The sequence below is a fragment of the Ursus maritimus genome, unplaced genomic scaffold, assembly GCF_017311325.1.
Source record: "Ursus maritimus isolate PB19 unplaced genomic scaffold, ASM1731132v1 scaffold_22, whole genome shotgun sequence".
Classification (NCBI taxonomy): domain Eukaryota; kingdom Metazoa; phylum Chordata; class Mammalia; order Carnivora; family Ursidae; genus Ursus; species Ursus maritimus.
In genome coordinates, this window is record NW_024424675.1 from 18832381 (window position 1) to 18857906 (window position 25526).

The 25526-nt window shown below is 57.7% G+C and overlaps 2 protein-coding genes and 1 pseudogene across 5 annotated transcripts in view; 2 read left to right on the top strand and 1 right to left on the bottom strand.

The window, feature by feature from the left end:
- Positions 1-488: 488 nt before the first annotated feature.
- CUNH20orf27 (chromosome unknown C20orf27 homolog) lies at positions 489-13570 on the top strand. 3 transcript variants are annotated; one of them, XM_040638036.1, is made up of 7 exons: positions 509-644; positions 4586-4631; positions 7273-7389; positions 8765-8907; positions 11514-11652; positions 12547-12669; positions 12913-13570. In XM_040638036.1, exons 3-7 carry the CDS (start codon positions 7371-7373, stop codon positions 13011-13013), a joined length of 525 nt encoding a protein of 174 aa, XP_040493970.1. In that variant the 5' UTR covers positions 509-644; positions 4586-4631; positions 7273-7370; the 3' UTR covers positions 13014-13570. The 3 variants fall into 3 exon arrangements, with proteins under 3 accessions (XP_040493969.1, XP_040493971.1, XP_040493970.1); XM_040638035.1 differs by lacking the exon at positions 4586-4631 and having other exon boundaries at positions 489-644; XM_040638037.1 differs by lacking the exon at positions 4586-4631 and having other exon boundaries at positions 502-644; positions 7219-7389.
- A 375-nt stretch (positions 13571-13945) lies between these two features.
- Positions 13946-25526, bottom strand: part of HSPA12B (heat shock protein family A (Hsp70) member 12B) — a 22547-nt gene continuing 10966 nt past the window's right edge. The window contains exons 1-10 of one of the 2 annotated variants that reach the window (XM_040638033.1): positions 24795-25382; positions 21698-21884; positions 21264-21368; positions 20851-20967; positions 18704-18878; positions 17680-17766; positions 17133-17237; positions 16762-17020; positions 16158-16261; positions 13946-15516 (exon numbers count right to left, since the gene is read on the bottom strand). In XM_040638033.1, coding sequence (XP_040493967.1) covers positions 14879-15516; positions 16158-16261; positions 16762-17020; positions 17133-17237; positions 17680-17766; positions 18704-18878; positions 20851-20967; positions 21264-21368; positions 21698-21884; positions 24795-25192 — 2175 coding nt within the window. In that variant the 5' untranslated portion in view covers positions 25193-25382 and the 3' untranslated portion in view covers positions 13946-14878. Of the gene's footprint in view, positions 15517-16157; positions 16262-16761; positions 17021-17132; positions 17238-17679; positions 17767-18703; positions 18879-20850; positions 20968-21263; positions 21369-21697; positions 21885-24794; positions 25383-25526 lie in introns of those variants that run through there. The other variant, XM_040638034.1, reaches the window with a different exon arrangement.
- On the top strand, positions 22010-24786 carry LOC103674392 (annotated as a pseudogene).

Here is a 25526-nt window from a genome sequence, read left to right on the forward strand (position 1 = left end):
AAACTCGGGGGTCGCAGAGTGGGAAGGATGGCGGGTTCCTCAGCTCTGGAACAGCACCTAGAGATGCCCATAACGATTACTGATGCAGGCTTGGAAGCCTAGGGAGAAAGGCGACCTTCAAATGCCCCACTATTCTGAGTCCCGCCTTACGGGCCCTCGAGGACACAGAAGCCAGGGGAGCCTCCTTCCGAGTTGGGGCCCAGGCGGGAGGTGCAAACTCCACAGTCGAAGTTGGGACACGGGCGGGGACTCTTCCAGAAGCTCCTCCTTCCCTCTCCTCTCTCTGGCCCACGCTGGCCCGGGGCCACGTCTGGCCGCCTGGCTGCCTTCATCGCGAGAATTCGCCAGGCCGTCGGTAGGTGTGGGCTAGCCTGTCGCAGCCGCGGGCCCGTTGCACGTGACACAGTGGCGCAACGCCCGTTGGCGGTTCTCTGGCGCCCGCTTATTGGTCGGAAGCGTCCTCGCCCCACCCCCTCGGTCTGCCAATGGGCGGAGGTGGGGGGCGTGCCCGTGAGGCGGGCGGCGGCGGTGGCGGCGCGGGGCTCCCTCCTCATGGTCGGCGTTGAGACCCCGCTGCCGCCGCGACCGCCACGACCGCCGCCGCGGTGGACCCTGCCCGACCGGCCCCGGGTGCGCCCTGCACGGTGAGACTGCTTCTCCTTCCGACATCTTCCGGTTCCGTCCCGCTCGCGGAGATTCCCACCGGTCCTAGGCAGTCGGTAACTGGGACCCCACCGGGCTGGGGCGGCGGCTCCGCTGTGGGGCCCGCACCCGGGAGTGCTCCCTGGCATCTGAGTTGGGGAAATGTCGGCCCGGAAGCCGCGGGTGACCGTTAGGTAGTGGAGCGGGGATGTTTTCCGCGGCGCGCTGTCAGGGGCACGTGTGACACAGTGAGGGCGGGGGCGTAATGGGGTCAGCATCGTCAGCATTCCACCCCCCCCCCCGGGCTATTGTCACCGCCTCGCTGTGTGACCTTGGACAAACAGCCTCTGAGCCTTTCGTGCCTGGACACCTTCAGGGAGGAGGGTGGTGAAGTCGTTGAGTGCGGGCTCCTGAGACTCCTGCGTCAGCAGAGGTGAGGGTGGGGAGGGCACAGGATTATCTCTAAGGGACAGAGCTGCCGCCTAGAAGCCCGGGAGGGGTGTGATGGAGGGAGAGCGTCTAGCTGCATCTGTCTCCCTAGACGATGAGAAAGGGGCGGTGATGGGGCGTCACACCCACGGGGATGGAGGCAGGAGAGGACAGGGTCCTAAACCCGGGCCCCTGATGTCTTTGGGGACTTGGCTAGCACCCCCCCCCCCATCATCGCAGCAGGAGGGGTTTTATTTAGGTTCTGGACCAGGAGCCCTGCTGGACTGAGAAGAGAATCCTTGGGTTGCCTTTCCTCTTGAATCTTGGCATTGGCGAGATGGGCGTAGGGCATTTCTCTTCCCAGGAAGCTGAAGAAGGTCAGGGGCAAGTGCCATCCCCTGGACCTGGCCTGGCCTCTACTTCTTGGGGCCTTCAGGTGACAGGCTCAGGGCAAGACCTGGGTGGGACAGGCAACCTGGAGGCTAGAGGTGTCTAAGGACCCTCTAGCTGGGGGATGGGGGTTTTGAGGAGGGGATGCACTTTTTGGGGAGACACCAGGGTGTGGGATGGTGGGATTGTCTTCCCAATTCATCCCTGCTTGTGAGAAAGAGAACACCATACTTATCGTTGTACTTTTGGCCGGATGGAGGGAGGAGGAAATGGAGTCACATCCAGACAGAGTTGATATGAAACTGCCACAACCAAATCTGACATCCAGTCTTGCCTTTTCAGGCCTTGTTCTAGGTATGCAGTCCCCTCACTATGTGCTCAGTCCTATGTCAGGTTCTGGAGTCAGCAGGTCAGTGTGGTCTCAATGGGAACTCTGTTTACAAGCTTGAGCCTTTTCTTTTCTTTCCTTTTTTTTTTTTAAGATTTTATTTATTTATTTTGAGAGGCAGAGAGAGAGAGAGGGACAGAGGGAGAGGGAGAAGCAGACTCCCCACTGAGCAGGGAGCCCCATACTGGAGGCTCCATCCCAGGACCCTGAGATCACGACCAGAGCTGAAGGCAGACGCTTAACCGACAGCAGGCGCTTAACTGACTGAGCCACTCAGGTGCCCCTACAAGCTTGAGCTTTAATGAGAGGCTGGATAGTTCTTCCGCTGGACTGAGTGCTTAAGCCCCAGCTGGGGCTGGCCCTGTGGTACCTGGGATCTGGGGGCTGCTTCCAGGGCAGGGAGGTGGTATAGCAGTGCAGCTGTGCATTGGAGGGCAAGGGTGGCATGTTCTGGTGCTCCACTTTGCCAGGGACAGACTGTCTTGGCCCTCCCTCCAGTCTGGAGCCTTGGGCCCTAGCATGGGACAGTCTGGAGTAGCAGCTAGTACCCTGTGGGGCCAGAGTCTTGGGGGCTGAGAACTCTGGGTTTCTGTGTAACTCCATTTGTCCATCTGTTTGCTCACTTGCCATATTCCTGGGCCTCCTCATGCGAGAGGTTCCACGGGACGTGCCTGAGCCCTGCCCTGGGTAGGTTAACCTTGAAGCAGCCTTTCTCTGTAAAGCTGAGAGGGACCTCAGCTCTCTGTCTCCCAGAGAGAAGGTTCCTTCAATTTTCCTGAGAGTACTTAGAGCCAGAGAAGCTCCCCAAGACCCTTGTTCCAGCTTTCCAGCTCTCCCCATCCTGTGACTGTCCATGGTACCACGGGTGACCTGCTGACAGCCCAGCTTAGCTGGGGAGGGGGGTCCTTTTGTTTTTATTGTTGGGGTGGGGGCATTTCTCACAACATAATATACACTCTTCACATCTTCCTGTGGTTGAAGGGGACAGCAGACTCTCAGCAGTCTGCTCTCTGGCAATCCCTGGGGGACCTGGCTGGCCTGGGAGTGGGGGAGGAGAGAGGCAGGAGAAGGGAAGGGGGAGGGCAGCCCCTCAACCCTTGAGCTGTTTTCTGAGAAGCCTGAAGTCCCTGGGCACCTCCCCCCCCGCCCCGCCCCCGGGCCATTCCTGACTGTTGCAGGATTAGCCCGAAGAGCCTCTTTCCTGGTGCTGCCCTGAAATTGCTGTTGCTTCAAAAAACCAGGCCTTCGGACTTTGCTTTTGCAAAGATGAGGGCGGAGTGGGGAGTGGGTCAGAGCTTCAGGTATCAGCTACACCAAACCCTCAGAGGAAGAGGTCACTGCTTATTCCTGTGTTACAGATGAGGAAACTGAGGCAGAGACTTGCAGTAACTTCCCATGCTGCCTGAATGTGAACCAGGACTGCTGGGCTCTGGAGCCCATGCTCCTGACCATGTCCCTGCTGTCTCTGTGGGGCTGTGCAGCTTGGGCCACATTCAGGACTTGGCTGGCACAGGAGGAGGCCTGGGGTTGCGAAGGGACCTAGCAGTTTCCGTGCGCACAGCTGCAGCAGGGGGAAGTGGATACCCTTTCCTCCCGCCTCTATTGAAGAATCATGTTTAGATGAGAATCTGGCTCCCAGGGGACAGCGATTGACAGGGCTTGCTCCTGAGAAAGAAGGCTTGCTTTTTCCAGCCTCCTCTGGGCCCTTTAAATCACTTGCCTTCCATCTCTGTGTTCTCACTGCCCAAGGGTTATAGGCATGCCTGAATGCCTGCTCTGTTCTGAGCTCTGGGCAATGCCTGAGGTGCTGGTCTTGGCCTCAGTGCACATACCATCTCAAGGGGAGTAACTGATGGTGGCAAGGCCAGAGTAAGGCCCAGTGGGAGGCCTCGAGCTATGAGATGGGGGGAGGGGAGTACCCTCTGGGGCAAGAGTTGGCTAAGAGAGTGGGGTAGGGAGTTCCTCTTTCTGAGAGCTTCCGGTGTAGAGTCACTGGCCTTGACATGTCACATCTACCTAGAGGGCACAGCAAAGGCCCATCCTTGGGTTCCCCTTAGTCTGGTCATTCATTCATTTAACAAATATAAACTGGACACAGCTGCTCCCTGCCAGGTACTGGGCTGGGTACTCGGGGCACAGCATTTGGCAAAAACATAGTCACTGCCCTGGTAAGGTGGGGAACATAAAATGATCCCAGAGGTGGGAAAGGGGATCCTTTTAAAGATTTTTAGGACCATCTTGGGATGGGAGGGGGTGGGAAGGGTTGTACTACCCTAAAAAGTCCTCTGGGGCTGAGACTGAGACTAAGATATGGGGTGGGGGACAGGGGATTGTTCCTGGTCAAAGGGAGGGCCTGGATGAGGCAGGCAAGCAATAGACAGTGGGTTGGTGGGGAAGACAGGGAGGGGGCCCTGCATATACTGGGTCAGAATATTTGGGGAAGGAGTCCCCAGGAGCCTTTGCTCACCAGCTGCTGGTTAAGAGTTTCACCTGTGGCTCCAGAAAGTGTCTTGGGAGCTGGGGGGAGACCTTGTGGACATTGGGCTGTCATTCCCAGAAGGCAGCTAAGGGGCTGCCCTTCTGGGACTGACCCCAGATGGCCCTGACCAGAGATAAGGCAGGGTGTAGTTCCCTTCCCTGCACTCTGGGCCTGGCAGCTAGCTTCCGGGGGGCGGGGGGGCCAGTGCTGGCCTGGGACCTGAGACTCAAGCCTTGCCTTTCCCTGTATCTCCCTAGGCCTCCTGTCTGGGGACTCTTGGTACCTGAGCTGTTTACCCTGCCGGTGAGGTGCTTGGGGCTGGGTGGGCTTCTCTCACACTGGGAAGTAAAAAGGGAGTTGAGAGTCTTGGGGGCTGAGAACTCTGGGTTTCTGTGTAACTCCATTTGTCCATCTGTTTGCTCACTTGCAATGTTCCTGGGCCTCCTCATGCGAGAGGTTCCACAGGACCTGCCTGAGCCCTGCCCTGGGTAGGTTAACCTTGAAGCAGCCTTTCTCTGTAAAGCTGAGAGGGACCTCAGCTCTCTGTCTCCCAGAGAGAAGGTTCCTTCAGTTTTACTGAGAGTACTGACAGCCAGAGAAGCCCCCCAAGGCCAGTGCAGATTGGTACCTAGGAGACCTCAAGGTCATGTCCTCTGCAGGCCCAGCCCCCAGCTGTGAGGTCCACCGTGTGGTTTCTCTTTCCTTGGATTAGCCAAGGTCATTCATACGTTACTCACCTCTAAATACTTCACTGCGCATCTCTGAAAAATAAGGACATATGTCTCTATTCCGTACAATTCCATTATCTCATCTAACAAGATTAGCTTTCATTTCTTAATGTCACCGCCTAAGATCCAGTCCCATTCATGTTTCCCAGTTATCCCCCAAACTTTTTTTTAATAGTTTTTAATAATAAATACCCCACTTATTTTTATTCTTGTAGCTGACGTGGTGGAAAAAACCAGGTCAGTTGGCCCATCGAGTACCCTGCCTTCTTGGTCTCTGTGTGTTAATTTAGAGCAGCGGTTGGCAAACTTTTTCTGTAAAGGGCCAGACAGTAAATATTTTAGATTTTGCAGGCCATGTGGTCTCTGTTGTAACTACTCGAAGTAGATTTTCTTTAGTGCAAAAGCAGTTTTAGACACCACGTAAACAAAGGAGCGCGGTTGTGTTCCAATCATATTACAGAAGACAGGCGGCCGCCGCAGGCCGTAGCTCGCCCAGCCCCTATCTCGAACAGCTGCCGCTACTTTATTTTTCTTGCAGTTTGGGGACAAAACCAAAATGACGGGTCATTTGTTCCATAGAACGTGCTGCCTTCTGGGTTTGTTTCATGGCTTCCCCAGGGCTTGTCTCCCGTGTTCCACTCACCTCAGCGTTTCCCGCAAGCAGGAAGCTGGAGCTAGGGGCTTCCTTAGACCCAGGTTAGACATTTCAGGTAGGACCCCCCCTCAGCGATGCTGGGGCTTCATGCCACCTCCCCTTGGGAAGCCTCCGTGTGCCAGGCTGTCCCACTGTGAGTGACAGGAAACCACAGCCCTCCACTGCAAACTTTGTCAGTGGCCTGAAGAACGCCATGTGTCCCTGGCACTCGGGCATCTGTGAGCACCTACTTCTGTCCACCTTTGCCTTCCGGCTTGAGAATCTCCTGCCTCCCCGCCTCCAGCTTTTGTTTCTTTGGCAGTTGCAGAATTGCTTAGCATTTGGTTATTCCTTTGTTATTGAATAGCGAGAATTCTGTAAAGAGTTTTCCTTTAACCAGGCGGATGACTTGGTTACGTGAAAGGCTAAGGGGGCAGGCCGAATTATTTCTCTTTATTGCCAATTTTCTTTTCTTTCCTTTTTTTAAGATTTTATTTATTAGAGAGAGAGAGCTCCTGCGTGTGGGGGGCGGGGAGGGCAGAGGGGAAGGGAGAGGGACAAGCAGACTCTGCGCTGAACGTGGAGTCTGACTCAGGCCTCAGTCTCACCACCCTGAGATCGTGACCTGAGCAGTAATCAAGAGTTGGATGGCTAACTGACTGTGCCACCGAGACGCCCATCCTTATTGCCAATTTTCAGAGTAAAGAGTTAGGGTATTGCTACTGTCAGTGGTGACAAATGAGGGCTCAGGTTTGTTTATTTTGCTTTCTCTTTTTGTAATCTCTGTGAATGCTCCAATTTTATGTATTCCATCTGTTTTCATCAGTTGCACTCATTATTCTTGATGCTTAGCTGGTCCCAGCTCGGCGCATCAATGGGCAGCCTGCTCGCACAGGCTTCCTGGGGGTGCCTCCCATTGCCCCTGCCCTGAGGCTGCCCTTGGGGAGCTGAGCCATGAGGCTAGCCAGGAGAATCAGGCCAGAGGCCGAACGGGGGCATTCCCCATGGGGCAGCCCCTTCACCTGGCATCTGTTCTGTCTATGGCCCTGAGCCATCACCCGGAGGGAAGCTCCAAGGGCCCATCTTATGGGGGCCCCCATTCTTGCTCTCGTTCAAGCATTCTGCTGACTTAGACCTGGACCCAGCTGCACTGGGTGTGCATCCTGAATAATGGGGCATCTGGCTGCAGGAGGGTACAGCCCTTGGGGTTCCCAGCATGAGAAGTGGCCTCTGAAAAGTGCCAGTGATATCCCTTCCTTTCCAGGCTGTCCTTCGAGCCAGCCTCAGGTGGGTTGGGTACAAGAGTCCTGTACCGACGCCCTGGCACCCAGAAGCTGCAGCTGAGCACATGCTAGCGAGGCTCTGGGTCAGTAGGGCATCAGGGAGGGGTAAGGGCTCTCGGGGAACATGTAGAGGAGGGGGCAGAAGCCCCCCTTGCTAGAAGGTACAGGCATCCCTTGGCTGTTGAGAGCAGCAGGGGGTTGGGTCTTAGCGTCTTCCCTAAAGGGAGGTCTCTGCTTTCCTCCAGCCACGGGCCCTTGGCTGGCCCTGACTGCTGCCCTCCCGACTCCCCACCCTTCAGGCTCCTGCTGTTGTCCCTGGAGCATGGGAGGCTGCTGCGCTTGAGCGGCGGTGTCTGGCAGGAGCTGCGTGTCTTACCCCGTGGCAGGGAGGGCATCCATGGCTGCAGCAAACAAGGGTGAGTGCCTTCCTGGCTGGGCAGGGTTTGCACGAGTCTTCTAGGAGGCCCTGCGGGAGGGGTGTTGTTGCATGTGGGGCCTGCACTGGCTCTGTGTGTGTGTGTGTGCGTGTGTGTGTGTGTGTGTGTGTGTGTGAATTACATTACATCACTGTAATTATACCAGTGTTTGTGCTGGGTCCCAGGCCCTAGCAGGGAACCAGAGGACTCCTGCTGGCTCCTTGGTGTGCTGGTTTATGGAGGTGTGTGCCCTCTTGTCCCCGTGTCCCAGCCTCCCTATTCCACTGTGGGGGCTGGGGGCATTAGAGCCTTGGGGTGAGCACTGAAGCTGACGAGGTAGGTAGGGCCACAGGAGGCCACAGAAGGGAATTTCGGTTTCATTAAGGGTCCAGAAAGGCTCATAGAGGGTTTTGGGTAAGGGAGGCCAGGGAAAATTTGAGGGTCAGTTCTGGGGGGCTCAGCAGGGGATGTGGAAGTGTTAGGCTGCTCCCTCCTGCCTCCCCAGGCCAGGCCTGGCCCAGCCCCTCCCACCAAAAGACTCTGGGCAGAGATCTTGGGAGGCCTAAGGGCTGTGGCTGTGGGCCAGAGAGGATTGGGGTCCTGCTCCGGGCAAGATGCGCCTCCCGCAGCCCAGGCCCTCACCCCAGCTCCAGCTGCTCTGCCTATCTCGACTCCCTGCCTCCAGGCCTTGGAGAACCTGACCCAGCCGGGGCCGGCTGAGGGCCTGTCTGTGTGTGTGTGAGGGGCTGGTTAAGTAGAGGGGGGTAGGGGGTCTTTGGGAGGGTCTGAGAGGTCCCCTGGGTACTTCCATCTTTCTTGCTGGTGATCAGAGATGAGGTTTAGAGCCTTTCTGGGGGGGCTCAGTGTGGTTTTTGGCCCCCTTTGTTTCTCCTACCTCCAGAAAGTTCCCATGGAGCCTGCTCCAGTCCCTGCCCCCCTCCTCTCTCAGGTTGGGGTCATCAGGACGGGCAGGCAGGGGCCTTGGCACTGCACTGACAGACCTGGAACCCAGGGCCTGGGGCTGAGTCTGCACTGTCTGGGGCTTGCTCACAGTCTGGAGGACTGTCTCCTTATCTCTGTCATCTGCCTCATCTCCTCTAAGTCAGGGGTCATACTAGCGAATCCCTGGCACACCCGTTCTCAGGGTGCTTATATTTTGTGGGAGGACTGGGCAGGTAGGGGGCCTTAAGCCTCATGACCCCTAGTATCCAGTAGGATGTGGCCTAGCCCTGAAAGGAGCCCAGCCAGTGGGTGTTGAGTGATATCAAGGGCAGTTGTAGGGAGTGGGGTGGGGGCATGGGGTGACATGGGGAGTTGTTTCCTGGGGGCAGAGAAAGCCAGCAGCCCCTGGAGCCCTCTCTTACTCTCTTCCTAGGCAACAAGCCCAGAGTCCGGAGTATCCGCTTTGCAGCAGGCCATGATGCAGAAGGCTCCCAGAGCCACGTCCACTTTGACGAGAAGCTGCATGACTCTGTGGTCATGGTCACCCAGGAGAGTGACAGCAGCTTTCTGGTCAAGGTACGTGCACACATCCCCCCATCATCCGCCTTACTCCCTCTGCCTCTTGCCTGGCCTTGCCTGGCTTCCTGGGCCTGTCTGTTCCGTTTCCTCTACGCTGGCTTCCGAGGCACATTTTTGTCCCTCCCTGGGCCTTGGTTTCCCTGTCTGTAAAGTGGGAGGTAGCGAGATCGCAATGAAATGAGTGCCTTTAGAATGTTACTCAAACAAGTGGAACCGAGCTGCTGTTATCAGTGTCACCCCGACAACAGCAATGGAAGGTGGTGTCAAGGCCAGAGGTGCCCTAGGCCTGGGTTCAGGTCCAGGTCTGCTATTCTGGCACTGTGCCCTAGGGCAGGTCATCTCCGTTTCCTCTTCTCTGAAATGAAGACAATTCACACCCCACAGAGTTGGTGTAAGAATGAGATGAAAGAATGTATGTGTGTCACGCAGGTGTGAGGCTAATTTTGCTGATAACAAGGTGTGACTTTCATTACCCTTCTTTGCTAAACCTCTGGCTGCTTTAGGCTCTCTGCACTATTAGTGTTTACTTATCACCCCATGTTTTCTGCTGGGTGGAGCGCCCACCTCTGCGTGGTCACACCTCACACACCCTCCAGCATGGCTTCTCCAATGGCTGGGGCACTGCCAGATCCCACATCCACTTGGGAGGGGCAGGAGGAAGTATCTGGAGGGGACAGACTGGTGGGGAAACAGGGAATGAGGCCCTTAGGTTGAACAGTAAGCCAGGGCTCCGGAGTTGAGCAGGAATGCCCCAGCAGGGGGAGGGCATCTGGTCCATCGAGACCTCCCCAAGGAGGGGCCCAGAGTCGTTATTTCTGCCCAACTGTAAAATCCTTGCTCTTTTCGTACAGCTGACCACTTCCTCCAGGGAATTAACGGAATGAACCAAAACTTTAAAGAATAGCTGCCTCTCCCCCTACCTCTCCATTGCAAAATCCATTGACATCCATTCAGGATAATTTGGAAGCTAGAGAAAACTATAAAGAAATTTAAAAGCACAATCATGCTATCCAGACACAACCATAGTTAATATTTTGATGTGTGTCATTTCAGCTTTTTTTTTTTTTTTGCTTCATTTCCAAAAAACAAAAAGCTGGTATCACAGCAGACACACTGTTTTTTGCTTGCTTGTGTTGTGAACCGTCTCCTGTCTATATCGGTAAATAATTTGCCCTGAGATTTTCCAACTGCCTGATGTTCCATTAAATGTATCATCATTGATTTAGCCGGTTCCCTATCCTGGTATTATGAAAGTTTCTATTTTTTACTGTTATATATAGGGCAGCGATGAGTGTTTTTTGCGCATCTCTGAGATTTCCCCTGGAAAATTCTGCAGTTGGTGCAGCTGGGCCACAGGGTCACCATTGGCAGGATAGCCAGGAAGCCCTCTTGAGGAGTGTGTCCTCCACCTGCAGAGTGTGGGAGCCCCACGGACTGACCTTTATCATGTGACGTGTCTGTCCCACTGAAGAGCTAACTGCTTCGTGCAGCCAGTCCTAACAAGCCTCAGGGGCAGGAATGTCCGGCCCTTGCAGGTGTGAGCACACCAGTGTGTGTGCACGTGAGTTGGTACAGCACGCACCTCCGCGCCTCTCGGACCACACCCTAAGCTGGCTTCCGAGGCACATCTTTGTCCCTCCCTGGGCCTTGGTTTCCCTGTCTGTAAAGTGGGAGGTGGCGAGATTGCAATGAAATGAGTGCCTTTAGAATGTTACTCAAACAAGTGGAACCGAGCTGCTGTTATCAGTGTCGCCCCGACAATAGCTGCTGCTGCCCGTTCAGCAGCCTCCCCAGCTTGTGTCCCTTCACACAGTGGGACTTACCAAGGTTGGCATCTGTTCCGGGGGGCACTGGTTGCCACTCATTATGTACGAACCACAGAAATGGCTCGGGCCAGGAGTTGGGGCTTTGGGCACACTGAGCCTTTGAGTGGGCGGGCAGCCAGGCACGTTCAGGTGCCAGCAGGGTTCACTGGCTGGTGCCGGTGGGCCAGCTCTAGACCGACACCGCTGGTCAAGTGTCTGTTTTTCTAATTCTATCTCTTTCATCCCGTGCGATCTGTGTTGCCCATTGTCTCCACATGAGTGACCAGAGGACCAGTGTTCCTGACCCCAGGCTAGTGGCTCTGGGCAGGTGCTGGCAGGGGTGGGAGAGGTGAATGGCCTGTCTTGTGGGACTTTGAGCTTTCCCTTGTGGACAATGGCAGGTGCTTGCTATGTGCCATGTGTGGCAGGAGTGGCCAAGAGGCCTCTGGAGAGCTTTACCCTGGTCACACTGTGTGGTCTTCAGCCAGCCATTGTCTGGCTTCCATTTCCTTGTCTATAAAATGGGCCACCATTTACTGTGGGGACCATGAAACTGATGCCAAGTAGCAAGCTGAGGGGATGAGGTCCTCAGGCAAAGGGCCTGGAGCCACTGGGCTTGGGGTGCGGACAAGCTGGAGTGCTGGAGGGAGTTAGACACCCCCCCCCCCCCCCCCCGCCGGGATCCCTAAAGCAGCGGGTGCAGGGGCCCACAGGATCCTAGGTGGCAGGAGCTGCCAGGCCCTGGGGGGGGCTGGGTGTGAAGGTGCTTCCCTTTCTTCCCCCATCTTCCTGCTACAGGTTGGCTTCCTGAAGATCCTGCACAGGTACGAGATTACCTTCACTCTGCCCCCAGTGCTCAGGCTGAGCAGGGACGTCCGAGAAGCACCAGTCCCCAGCCTACACCTCAAGCTCCTCAGCGTCACATCCATCCCAGAAGGTGTGTCCCTTGCTCAGGGTGCTGGAGGCCTGCCCTCCTCCAGCAGGGCCTGGATGTGAGTGGGAGTGAGAGCATGGGGTGCTTCCTCCCCTCCCCCCTTCCAGGGTGGATGGGCAATTCAGCAGTTGGGGGACATGAGGCTCCTTTATGGGCTTGCAGTGTGGCTTTCTGGCAGGTCCCCTAGCCCAGGCCTTGCTCCTGGGCGGAGGTCCGTGGGCTCACTCTGTTGGCCCGGGCCTGTGCGTCACCTGAGAGTTCCCTCAGTGAGGAGCTGGCTCTGGGCCACCAGCTCTCCCTCCTGCCTGCCCCTTAAGACAAATCTGCCAGAGCTCCAGGAATCCTGGGCAGCTACCTCCTAGCACCCGCCAGTGACAGGCTTTGGACTTGGGGCTGCTTCTCCCTCCCCTGCCAGCTTTAGGCCCTCCCCTGCCCCCCCACCCAGAGGCTAGGGTGTCAGTTTCATAGTACGCTGACACCCCAGCTTCAGTTTCACGTCCCCCTACTTCCTCTTCATGACCTTGCCCTTAAGTGGATTGGGCGAGCTCCCTCAGGCCTTTCCCTCTTGCCACCTGATCTGCTGAGGGGTTGCCCTGTCCCTCTTCCCCATCAGCCTCTCTCCCTGCCTGCCTTTTTGGGGAATCAGCGGGCCTTCCTCCTGGAAACCTGAGTTTGACCCTTGGAGCCCTCATGGGGTTGTCCACAGTCTGGAAGCACGTAGAGCTCAGTGAAGAGTGGGAAGTTTCCAAGGCCTGTTTGCCCAGCCCTTGGGGGGATAGTCCTGGGCCATCCTTCGTCCTTTGGAGGAGGTGGCCAGTCCTGGTGGCAGGTTGAGGCCAGTGAGTGGTGGGTGGGGTGGGGTGGGAGAGACCACGGAGGTGCTGATGACCTGGGCAGGTTACAGCGTCAAGTGTGAGTACTCAGCGCACAAGGAGGGCGTCCTCAAGGAGGAGATGCTGCTAGCCTGTGAAGGGGGCACCGGCACCTGCGTGCGAGTGACAGTGCAGGCGCGTGTCATGGGTGAGCATGCGAGCCTTGGGTCTGGCTAGAGGAGGGAGGTGTCAGCTGGGCTGCAAGGGGTTTCTGCCCTCCCTGTCTGAAAAAGGGGTCCTTGCCCTGGCCCGGGGTTCCCAGGTGCCTTTCTCCCCACCTCCCTAGCAGACCCCAGAGGGAAGGTAGACGGGGGTGTGTGTGGGGGTGTCTCCTAAGCGTGGCTGGGCCCAGGGGCTAGCCTGGCCTCCTGATTTGTCACCTGCCTTGCAGACCGACACCACGGCACACCCATGCTGCTTGATGGGGTCAAGTGCGTGGGTGCTGAGCTAGAATACGACTCAGAGCACAGCGACTGGCACGGCTTTGACTGAGGCCTGCGGCCCTGCGCGCCTTGGGGCCCCACAGCCTTAACCCCCACCTCATCTCCCCGAATGCTGTGTGATGGTGTGGCTCCCTCACCCCTCCCTGGGGTGGGGGTGGGGGTGGGGTGTCCAGGGGCCTCTCACCTCTGCCTTCATTGTGCCGCCTCCCTGCCTCTCCTGCGCCCTCCTCTCCCACTTCCTCCTCTCCGTGTGCCTCAGCCTCCTGCTGGAAGAAATGGGTTGAGCTCCCAGGGAGGCTATCTGAGGAGGGGAGGGGGAGGCCTGGGGTGGGTTCTGCCCTCCCCCCACCCCAAGCCATAGGGGCTCTAGCCAGGGCTTGGGAGAGGAGGGAGCTGGCTCTGTGACGACATCGTTGTCACTCCCATTACTGCTGCTGCTGTCTGGCTTTTGCCGTCCTGTGCCCCCTCCCTCTTTCTTACTGCTGTTTGCGCTCAGTAGGAGGGAGGCACAGTCCCCAAGCCCTAACCCCCAGGTCTGTGTTACTTGGTTTTTAAAGGACTGGTTGGGATAAAACCCTAAAGAAATAAAACTTTCAGTGGATACCAGAGGCCAGCCAGTGTTTGTTCTCCAGGGCTCTGAGATCGCCCAATCCTCCGCAGATGGGCTAAGGAACACTTTGGGCTGTATCATTCTTTCAGGAGGCGAGAGCACTCCATGGTATTCTAGCACCTAGCCCTCAAAAAAGTATGCACGCTTGGTATTTTAGGCCTGGGAATAGTTGACTAGAGTTCGGATGGGGAGGGAGGCCAGAGAGAAGTCTTAGGGAGTGAGTTGTTTGGGGTGTTTGACAGAGAGCAGCACCTCCTTCTGGTCAGTTCCCAGCTCTGCGCAGAGCCGAAAGCACTCTCCCTTTTTTGAACCCAGCCCCCCTCCACTACTCTATTGGGGTCTCCTCTTGTGAGGTACCAGCGGGCTATACCTTCACCTTAAGCATAAATGCTTTATTGTCACCTTAGGGTTCTCAGGAAGGTGGGGCAGTGGGCAGGGGATGTCCCAATGGCACATTGAGTTGATGGCAGAGCCCGGATCAGCCCTTAGTTCTCCTGTCTCCCGATAGCTCCCCAACCCCCACTGCCCTTTGGTGGCTGGGATAGGGTGCAAGTGGGTCATTCATGGTCTGCCCTTGGGCCTTCTCAGATGAATTATCTGTCCTGAAGGAAGGCCCCCCAGCAACTCCCCCCACATCCTAAGTGCCTGCATGCTGCATCCTCCTCTTTAGCCTGTTAATTGAGAAAGTTTAAAAACTAACAGTCATACTTGGATGGTCAGTACAACACCCGGGAAGGTCCTATACCCCTGTGCTACTTGTGCCAGCCTCCAGCCATTTTTCTGCACCATAGGGCTTCTCGGCCCAGTGCCCTGTGCTGGCTGAGCCTATTACTCCATGCACTGGGCCCTGCAGGCCCAAGCCCTGCACAGCCCCCGTCCTCCTGCTGCCCCTCCTGCAGCGGCCCTGCTCCGCCTCTCCCAGCTGCGTCCACCTCCCACCCCTCCACCCCCCCAACTCCCCAGTTCAGGCCAGGGCTTGGTATTTTGGTGCATTCTGCCTTCGGGGTCACGTGCCCCCCTCTGGGCGCACCGTCTCACAAACCTCTTCTGACTCCTTGATCTCAGCCCTTGGCAGGGCTCTTCAGCCTTCCAGTCCGCCGACCTGGGCCCAATTCCAAAGCGAGAGTCTGTCCCCACCCATCCTGCGACCTCATCTCCCCGGACAGGAGGGCGGGGGAAGAGGCGCTGACTTCAGAACCAGCGACTGACTGTCCACACGAGCTGGCGCCCCAGACCCTCCCGACCTCAAGAGGGCGGGGCCTGGCACGAAGGCGGGGCGGGGGGGCGCGGCTGGCATCGCGCCCTCAGTTGGAAAGAAAGTCGATGGCAGCGCGCACGGAGCGATTGGTGCTGACGTCGACGGCGGTGACCTTAATCTCGGTGTCGCCAAACTGCATGGCGGCGCGGATTTCGCGGCGGCCCGGGGACGCGCCGTCGGAGGGCTCCAGCTCGAGGCTGAGCGCGCCGCACTTGCGCACGCCCGGGTCGGTGATGAAGCGCGCGTCCTCGGCGGCGCAGCAGTACAGGTTGATGAGCACGCGCCGCTGGCCCGGCCGCGCCGGGCAGTAGCTGCGCCGCACCTCCTCGCCCAGGGCCACCGACTGCTCGGCGGCCACGAAGCGCTCGAAGACGTCGGTGCACCAGCGGCGGCCGTCGCGGACCAGCAGTTTCTCGGGCGGGTGGCGCCCGGCCACGAAGCGGTTAAGCACGCCCACGCCGTAGGTGAGCGGAGAGCGGCGCACGCGCACCACGCCCGGCGCCTGCCCGAACAGCACAGCGCCCTTGAGGATGGTGAGGCCCACGTCGTGCGGGACCACCACGCGCAGGCCGCGGGCGCCCAGCGCGGTCTGCACCGCGTGCTGCAGCACAGCCGACTCGGCAAAGCCGCCCACCAGGAACAGCAGCTTCACGCCCTGCACCTCAGGCCGCGCCAGCAGCGCCTCTGCGGGAGGGGAGGGGAGGGGTGGGGGCGGGTGGGGAGAGGATGGAACGCGAGGTGAGGAGGAGCATTGGCTTCCGCCGCGGTGCGGCCACAGGCACCTCCCCTCCGCCATCCTGTACCCAGCTGGCAGCTAGAAGCTAGCTCTTTCACCCTAAAACAGTAGCCCGGTCCTGAGGAAGGAAAACACCGCGAGCTCTCATTGAGCGCTTCTGGCCGTCTTCACAGGCTCTGCTTCCCGACACTCTCCCCCCCCCCCCCTTTCCTCTCGTACCACAACGTGGAGGGCGAGATACGGAAATGCATTTGCATGTGCCAAGTGCCGCCTGCCGACTGTGTGCACATCTCTAGATATTCCAGCTCATTGAAATCCCCGGGATGACAGTTTTGGGAACCCAGTACTATCACCCCATTTTAGAAATAAGGAAACCGAGGCACCAGAGGTTCTTTCACAGCCAGAGGAGAGAATATACACATCATCCCTCCTAGTTCTTAATACGCTATGTCCTGCAGGTGTTTCAGACGATTCTGAGTCCCATTTCAGTGTATGGATGTGTGGAGGCTTCCAGGCACTAATGAGGGAGCACTCCTGCATCTGAGTGTGAATGTAGGGGTTAGTGGAGGACCCAAGCCCAGGCACTCACCTATGTGCTGGATGATCCCACTGACCGTGGGCTGAAAGAGCTCGTTCATGGCCTCGCAAGACATCCTGAGCATCCCCTGTGAGGACCACTTCACGAAGTTCACGCTGTTGGTGAAGGGGGCACAGGCTCATCCGTCGGGGTCCGGGGTTCTACCCCTGCTCCAGGCCAATGTGCCTGGGCGCTGACCGTATTGTGTGTTCTCCCAACCCCGCTCCCTCAGGGGCTTTAGCCGCCTGCCTGCTCCAGTTCCAGGCACGAAGTCCCAGGAGAGGAGCCTCCCTTTGTCTCTGGGCAGAAGAACCCAGGCACACTGGCTGGCACGGTGTGTGTGTGTGTGTATGCGTGTGTGTTGCTGCCGCGGTGCGGGAAGGAGAAAGATGTCGGCCCTTCCCCCCCGGGGCTCAAGATTCTTGCCCCAGTTCAGGCCGCAGATTCTAGCGGATTCTAACTGGGAAGCTCGTGCCCCTCTCCTGCTGTTGGCTGGCAAGAAGTGTGCATGGGGCAGGTGGGGCAGACTCCCACTGTCCTCTGGGGCTCACAGCCTCCCTTGCAGGGGCTTTCCCCATCCGCCAACCCTGCTTGAGTCCGTGGTCCCCGGGCTCACCTGCTCCGGCGCAGGGCTGTCTCCACGTTGTGGCCTCGCTGTTTGCGGTAGAAGTCGATGAAGGAGAAAGGCAGCGAGATGTTGAGCGCCCCTGCGCGGTGCGGGCCTGCTGTGCGTTTGCGGGCCTCGAAGGCAATGGTCAGATCCACCCAGGCTGCCGGCCGTTGCCTTTTGAAGGTGGTGATGAAGTCCTCGCCGAAGATGCGGCCCAGCAGCTGCTCAAAGGCCAGGTCCACGCCCACCGCGCCATAGGGGCCGCCTGGGATCGGGCAGGGGGTAAAGGGGGCGTCAGCGCAGACTCCGCCGCCAGGGGGCGATGGCGGGGCCCCGGCGCGCTGGGTACCAAGGGCGCTGCCCGGCTGGCTACTCACCAGATGCCTTGTAGAGCTCCTTGAGGGTGCCATGTGGCTGCTCCAGCTGGTGCACGGTCAGGTCCACCGTGCCTCCTCCGCAGTCTGCCACCACGTAGCGGTCTCCTACGGCGACGAGCGTGAGCACACACTCCTGGCCTGCTTTGCACCCTCAGCTCTGCTTCCCTTCCAGAATCACCCAGCCCCCAGCCCTGCCCCAGGCCCGAGCCTTGCCTGCGGGGAGGATGGGGGTTGGAGTGGCTGTAAAGGGCTCCAAGGGCTTGAACCTTAGGCCACCGGCTAGGGACGCGAGGTTTGAGGGGAAGTGCTTCTAGGACTCTGCAACTCCATCCGCGGAGAATCCCAATAAGTGGGAGTTAGGGGCGCGGCTGAGTGGGGTGGGGGTGCAGGTGACCGTGAGGAGACTTCCAGGTTAGGTGCAGCTGATGGAGGAGTAGGGACGGGGTTTCTAGGGCCTGGAGCCCACTTCGCGAATATTCCCTTGCCCCCTATCAGTATATGTTCCCCTCAGGACCCAAGAAACATCCCTCCGTCCCTCCTTCCCCACCTGCTTGCATCTCTGCCCACAGCTCCCCGACGCCAGACTCCACCAGGAAGGTGCGGCTGTGGCGGGACCGGCGCAGCTGCTCGCGGGCTGGGGGTCGAGGGACAGCAGGACAGTGGGATTAGGAGGTGCCTCAGCTACCATGCTTGACCCCCATCCTCTCACCAGCACCCTCCATGAGCATCTGGACCAGCCAGTTCTCCTGAAACTCTTGCTCTACTCCTAACTAGGAGAAGGCAATGCTGAACCTCAAAGGGTCCAGAAAAACCAGATGGGTTGAACTCAGGTGCTGTGACCAACAGCTGAGGGGAAGTCTTTCTGGCCACAGGACATTCCCTTAATGCAGGCCGGCTCATGGCAGTGCAAAAATGGGGTTAGGACAGTTTGGAGGACCTGTGTGTGGCCGGGGGAGGTGGTCCTGGGGGATCGGGGGAACCCGGGACTTGGGACCTCTTCTAGTCATGGGAGATGGCATCTGGGAGCGTGACTAATATTGACCACAGCTGTCCTGGAACCCAGTCCCGGCACTGGAGCGTGAGCTTGGTAGTGGGAGCTCAGGGCTATTGTTGGGGGCGGGGGGGAATGACAGCTGACGTACCAGGATGGGAGAGGTGGCTGATTCAGGGGCTGTTGAAGAGAAAACTCTTGAAGACCACCTTTGGCTTGGAGTGGGGGCTGACTTCCTCCTTTGTCAGTACCTGAGCACCTGCCCCTCGGGACAGGTTGTGTCCCCTCTCTTCAGATTCAGGACTGGGGCTGAGTCCTCCCCTCTCCTCAGACAATGATCACCTTAGGGCAAGGTGAAATCTCTGTCCTCAGACTGGGCTCCCCCAGGTCAGGGCTGTGCCTCCTCCCTCAGACTGAATTCCACCAGAGATGTTTCTGCCCTCTCAGATTGGGCTAGAGTTAGGGGTGGGGGTTGTCTCCTCTTCATGTCGGACATTGCTGAGCCTCTGGCCTCAGTGGCCCTCTGACCCTCCCAGGGCAAATGTCATACCCGTGGGCAGTGCCCCTGGGGTCAGCTCACCCTGCCGGAAGCTGGAATCGATGGAGCGACGCTCGCCCAGGCGTCCACTGCCTGGAGCCCGGCTGCTTAGGTCTAAGAGCTGGTGTAGACGCAGCTTGCGGCAGTAGACAGAGGCAGCCTCTGGCTCCAGGGCGATGAGTAGTTGTTCTGCATCCTCCCTGGACACCAGGCCAGCCTGGGAATAGGTGGTGGGCAGGGCCAGGGAGCTCCATGGGCCAAGTGTCACACCTAAGAGGGCACCTCTGGGCAGGCAGCCAGAGCCTGTGGGGCTCCCACCTCCTCTCCATCACACCCCACCCACGGAAGGCCTCTTAGGCTCCTCCATGGTACACCAATTTGGAGCTGCCTCACAGCTACCCGGTGACCAGCCTGGGGAGGGGCACGGCCATAGCCAAGAATACCATGAGATTGCCCAGCAGGAAGAGACCCTAGACAGTGAAAACACAGAGCACCTGGAATCTGCCCCTCCAAGCTGCCCAAGGGGGCCCAGGCTGTGGCAGGGTCCCCTTCCCAGGTGCAGGGCACCTTCCCAGGTGCAGGGCTAGCCAGCTGAGTACCGGCTGAGGGTGTTAGCCCAGACTCTAGCACAGTGTATGGGGGTGCAATGGCCAGACCACCGATTAGAGCAGATGGTGTGTGTGGGGGGGGGTTCCCCTTTGGCTCACTGAACCCTTTTCCTTCACCAGGCTGGTGTCAGACAATAGCCACAGGCCTCCCCACTCCCAGGAGAACTTTGTTCCCCAAGAATCAGATATAGGCACCAAGAGACAATCAACAGTAAAATTCCAGGCACCAGGACAGGCCAGTTGGGGGGAGAAAAACACTTGGGATCTGTTACTTCCTGTATCAGGACAGGGATCCCTGTGGGAAGTACTTTATGGTTTTTTGGGATTCCCTGGATTCTGACCACGTGGGGGTTGGGCATGGGTGGGTATGGAGACTTCCTGCCCAGGGTCAGCCCTTCCTGAACTGGCAGCCAGGGAACAGTGTGGGAGGAAGCAGGGTGGATAAACTGGCAGGGGGCACGAGGGTGGGGGGGTGTTGATTCTGGCTGGGCACAGCCTTGCTTTCATCCTGGTCTCTGCAGGGGGGATGCCCACTACGTCAAGGTTCGCTCCTTCCAGTGACAAGTGTAGGCACCCACAGATCTGGCACGTGAGGCATGCCTTGCCCACAGGTGTATGGGGGTTGGGGGCTCTGGTATCTTCCAGGACGTACACCGGCAGGCCTTTTGGAGGTCCTAGGGTGTCCCCCAAGGTCCCAGGGGGAGGACCAAGCATGGAGTCTTGCTCTGGGAGGCTGTGCTCCCCTTCTTCCCCGCCCCATCTCACTGGAGGTGGGGGGACTTGAGTTGTGCAAGCCCCCCCCCCCAATTCTCCAGACCTTTGGGCATCTCTTACAGTAGGAAGCCCAGCAAGCATTGGTCCAAATCACCTCCCTTCGTAGTTTCACAGCCCTGTTTCTCCTGCTCAAGAACTTACAGCGGTTGGGGCACGGTGGTGGTGGAGTGCCTCAAAATACTGGTGCTGGCCGAAGCGGATGTTCTTGGTGCCCTGCCCAGCTACTGTATTGGCGGCTCACTGGCTCTCAGCTGACCCTTTCTCTGGAGAACTGCCCTCAGCTGAATGCAAACCACCTCACTTGGAGAAGTTTCCCACACACCCCCCGGGAACCAGTGACAGGCTAATGTGGGTACACAAACAGCCAGCCGCCTTGCCTCACTGTGGTCAGCTGCCAGGTACAGTCCTTCCTCCGGTGCTCTCCATGGGACCAGGCTGAGGCTAGACTCCAGTTGAGACCACATTCCTGCTTGGCTCTTTCTCCTGTCCATCCCCCTCACTCTTTCTCCTGAGAGCCCTTCTTCAACACACCGCATGCACAAGGATCCCTATCTTGGGCTCCGCTTCTAGGAAACCTGATTTAAGACACCGGCTAAGCTGGCTGAGCTGTGCCTCTCATCCCTCTGCTCTCTGGTCCTGCAGGCTTGCACCCTCTCCTGGTGGCAACAACTCTCCAAAATGCCCAGCAGGGGAAGGTCAGAGGTCTTTACACAATGACTGGTCCCAAGGGTGGTGGGTAAAGGAGGGTCTGGGGCCTCCCTGGAGCCCTCCCGAGTGATGCCCCCGGCTCTGCCTGCCCGTCCTCACCAGGTAGGCAGCCTCACGCATGAACTGCTTGGCAGGCTGTTTCCAGATGGCGGGCACCGTCAACACCCAGCGCACTGTGTCCTTCTCTGGCAGCGATGGGCACTGCTCCCTCAGCTCCTGGAGCAGGAGGGGGCGGTGAAGGTTAGGCTGGCTTGGGGGGGGGGTGGTGTCTTCAGCCTTCTATGTATGGGAGCTGGAGGAGCTAATCAAGCCTCGGGAAGGACTTCCCAGCTGAGTTGGGAGAATTCCGAACACCTCCCTCCCCAACACCTGTATGTCCCATGCAGGTTCCCTCAGATGGGAAGGCAGGGGCTGGAGAAGAGTGATTTCTGACCCCTGACGGACAGGCTGAGAGGAGACGATGGCCCTGGGGGGGTCCCTGCCCAGTGGGCAGGGATAGGGCCGCAGCACACCTGAAGGGCATGCTCCTTGAAGAAGCGCAGGGCATGGGCGAACACCTCCAAGGCAGGCATTTTCTTTCCATTTACAGCCTCTAGCTGGGTCTTCAGGGTGAGGTCCTGGCAGGGACATAGGTAATTCTGCAGAAGGCCATAGCTCTGCCCCCACTTCCTGACGACCTCTCTCTGAAAATCACCCCATTTCCTGCTGCTTCCTCTCTGGAGTGTCCTCGCTAATCCCACGTTAGTTCTGTCCCCAGCCCCTCTCGTTAGCCCCGCCTCTCCTCTAATCCTCGCCTCACCCCCCCCAGCCCCGCCTCCACTGACTTCCCAAGCTCCGCCCCCTCAGCTTCTCCGCACGTTTTACCTTCGCTCCGTGAGTCCCTCCCTTTCCACTCCGGGCCCCAACCCCCCCGGCTGGAGCGGCCCCCGGCCAGAATGTGCCTTACAGTGGCGCTGTGGATCTTCATCTTGAACTTCTCGAAGTAGAGCCAATCCCGCGCCTCCTCAGGGTCCAGATCGTGGTAGTAATCGCGGGCGGTGTAGCCGAAACTGTGAAAGGCGCCGTCCGGGGTCAAGAGCAGGCAGGTGGGGGTCTTCTGATGGGCCACTCCTGGGTCGCCGCCCTCCCATTTCCTGTGGAGGCACAGGGCTGTCAGCGTGGTGAGCGAAACCCTCCCTTCGTGGGGTTGGGTACCGGGCTCCACGATGCGCTGTGTAACCTTGGACAGGCCACCTAGTTTTCCTACATGTAACATGGAAATAGTAAGAGTACCTACCTCTCAGGGTTCTTAAATCTCCATAAATGCTGCTCGTGGGATCCTCCCTACCCGCGGGGCCACAGGACCCATCAGCACCCTCAGCTCCTGCTCCCCCCCCCCACGAGGTAAGCCTTCAGCCTTCGCCTGCCTGTGCTCTCAAGCAGCAGCAAGCCAGCATCCACCTGCCCGGGGCCGGGCCTCCTGATGGATCCCTAGAGGACCCAGCAGAGGCTCTCTCCCAGCCAGGCGGTTGGCCCTCCTCTAGGCTGCCTTCCACCACCAAGCTCCTTCAAAACATTGATCATTCCTATCTGCCATGTTGGCGGCTACACCTCGGTTAACTGCACCTCCAGCAGGACCCCAAAACCTAAACGAGATTCCAGATCTCCCCATCTGCAGGTGCCATCTGGATCTCCACCCAGCACTCTGTGTCTAGTTCATTGGCCTGGCAACTTCTTTCACCCCTTCCTCTGCCTTCTCTGATGCCCTGACCCCTCAAGGCCAAGCTTGTCCCTGCAGCCTTTAGGGGAAGGGACTGGGAATCCAGGCAGAAGGAACAGCATGTGCAAGAGTTCAGAGGTGTGAATGAGCCGGGAGAACCAGCTATAGGTTGGCTCAGTATGCAGCTGGAGAAAATGCAGGAATGTTAAAGTCAGCTAAGGAAGAGCACTGAATGCCATATCTGAATTCTGTCTTGATGGGTTTTAAGTAGAAGAATGAAGAGTCATAACCACATCTGCCATTAGCAAGGTCACGGGTCGATCTTTGTGGTGGCAGCCGTGGTGACTGCCATTGAGTTTGCTGGGACGCAGATGTTTGTTCACACACAGGAGCCACACACCCATGAGGTGACTGGCCAGGACATGGCAGCCTAGATCAAGGCTCACACAGACTTGCTGGAGGGCATCACTCCAAGGAGATCAAGTCCTGCTCCTGGCAGGCACACCCCTAGAAGACGGAGCTCCCAGGGCCAATGTGGGGTGGAGGCTCTGGAAGTAACCATCCGCATGCTTGGAGGTGAAGTCCTTGGTTCCCTGGGCCGTGCAGGACCAGAGCGCAGGGTAAGAGCGCAGACCCAAAGTACCAAACAGGAGAAAAAGAAGACAGGCCAGCCCAGCCAGTGGATGCAGAACTGGTGTTTGTTAATGCTGTGCCCACCTTTGGCAAGAAGAACGGCCCCAGTGCCCACTCTGAAGTCCTTTGTAATCCCAGCTTTCACTAATAAAGCCACTTAGCTAGTCAAAAAAAAAAAAAAAAGAGAGAGAGAGAGAGAGGAAGAAGAAAGAGAAAGAAAGGTCACTGGTCCCCAGGTGGCAACAGACTGGGTGGGGGGGATGGAGAAGGAAAACCAGAGAGGAGGATATCACTACCATCCAGATAAGAGAGGGTGGGGCTGAATTTAGGGGTGGTGGCCACAGAGAGAAGTGGCTGGTTGTCCCAGAGATATTAGGGAGATAGAAATGACAGGTCTTGGTAGCTAGGGGTGGGGAGGGTTAGGGAGGAAGCCAACATGTCCTCCAGTTACTTCCTGTGACTGTCCCCTCCTCAGGACAGAGGCAGCATTCTTTCTTGGTCCTCAGCCCGAGCACGGAGTCCAGCATGGTCTCAGTCGTGTGTGCTGGCGAGCGTGCCAGCTGGCATGCCCTGTGCTCCTAGAGGGCTGTAAGTACCCAGAGCCTTTGTGGCCTTATGCGGATGTGGATGGAGCAGAGAAGGGGGAAGGACAGTTCGTGCTCATGCAGCTCATGTCTCTTCTATCTTTGGGGAAGTGACCCTCATGGTTGTCTCTCCATCCACCCTGCCATCTACACTCCCAGACCCTGGGAAGCCCCTTGGCTCCCCCATCCCAATCTGGGTTGGAGCTTTGGGGTCTTCTAGAAGGGTCTTCCACCTACTGGCTGCAGCTTCACTAAGACACATTCAAAGGATCGGGGTCTTGAGGACTGGAGGGGAGTGTCAAACAAATGTATTGTTCAAATAAAGCTCGACTACCTCAGAATGGGCTTTTGTACGTCTCTTTCCCTAACAACTGTGTGACCTACTAACTCAGTGAACCCTCTGATCCTTCACGGCCGTGTCCTTGCCTGAGGTGTTCAACCCAGGAATCTGCCTGTCTACCGCACACAAATCCCAGCACAGGTTTTCAAGGAAGGATATTCACTGTACCACTTTTTGTAATAGTGAACAATTCGAGGGGAAGAAACCTCCTAAAACCATCACTAGAAAAATGGACGAATCATGACCCATCTGTACGGTAGGATACTACGCAACTATTAAAAGAAACTGTGGCTTCCATGGGAGCTGATATGAAGAATAGGCCTATCAATCAAGATGCATGCCCAGAGCCCAAGGGACCCAGGCGGCTGCCTTGTTTTTGTTGTTGGCTTGGTTCCTTTTTCTTTTTCCTTTTTAAAGAAAAAATAAAGCAGGTGGATTTGGAAGGAAGGAAGGAAGGAAGGAAGGAAGGAAGGAAGGAAGGAAGGAAGAAAGAAAGAAAGAAAGAAAGAAAGAGAAAAGAAAAGAAAAGAAAAAAGAAAAGAAAAGATATTGTGGCTTTATGTGTGGACACGAAACAACAAAATAACGTTGAAAGTTTAAAGTAAGGCAAGTTGTATGATATCCCACTTCATTTAAAAAGCACACATATGTGCATATATGCGTGTGCGTTAGGGATGGAGGGAGCTCTGGCTAGACTCCATGTGTCCTCAGTGACAGTCCTTCTGAGACCAGGCCCATCGCAGGGAGTGAGGACCCCCGCCCCCGCCCCCAGCCCAGCCCCCCTCACCTCATCATGTGGATGGCTTCAGGATCACTGGCAAAGCTGAAGGCGTAGCCGCTGGAGGTCGTGCCAAAGTCGATGGCCACCACGACGGAGAAGGGGGCGTGCTGGGGGGCCCGGGCCTCGGGCTTCTGTGAGGGCAAGACCCAGAGGTAGGCAGCAGCCCAGGGGTGCATGCCGGAGCCCCTCCTCTCCTCTGGCTGTGGTCCAGGCTGGCCCTGCCTCCAGTCACCAGCCCGGGCTCCCCTCCCCTCCCAGGCTCCAGGCTGAGCCCCCGCGCTGCCAACTACTTGGAATCCCAAGGCCTCTCGGGACGCCCTCTGCAGCGCTGGGCTTAAGCTCCTGCTTTCCTCTTTGGGTTCTCTGCCTGTCTTCCGCCTGGCCAGCCTGAGCCCCACCCCCATCTCACAGCTCTTCGGGCAGCTTCAGTAACCCATGGACCTGTGTATATTTGACCCCCCAGATGTTTGCGGCCACAGCGAGACAACCGGACTCTGTCCATTTAATGGCAGAGGAGAAAGGCCTGTGCACAGGCCCACAGTGGTTCCTTCCTTCTCCCAGACCAGGCCTGGCTCCCTGAGAACAAGGGGATCCCCAGGCTGGCTCACTAGGGTGAGGCCATCCTGGGTGGGGTGACCCGGGGAATTTGAGGGAGGGTTATATCCTGGATACTTCAAGCTAGTAGTTTCCAAACTAATTTTTGGCAATGTGTCTTGTCTTCCCCAGATAAAACTTGTA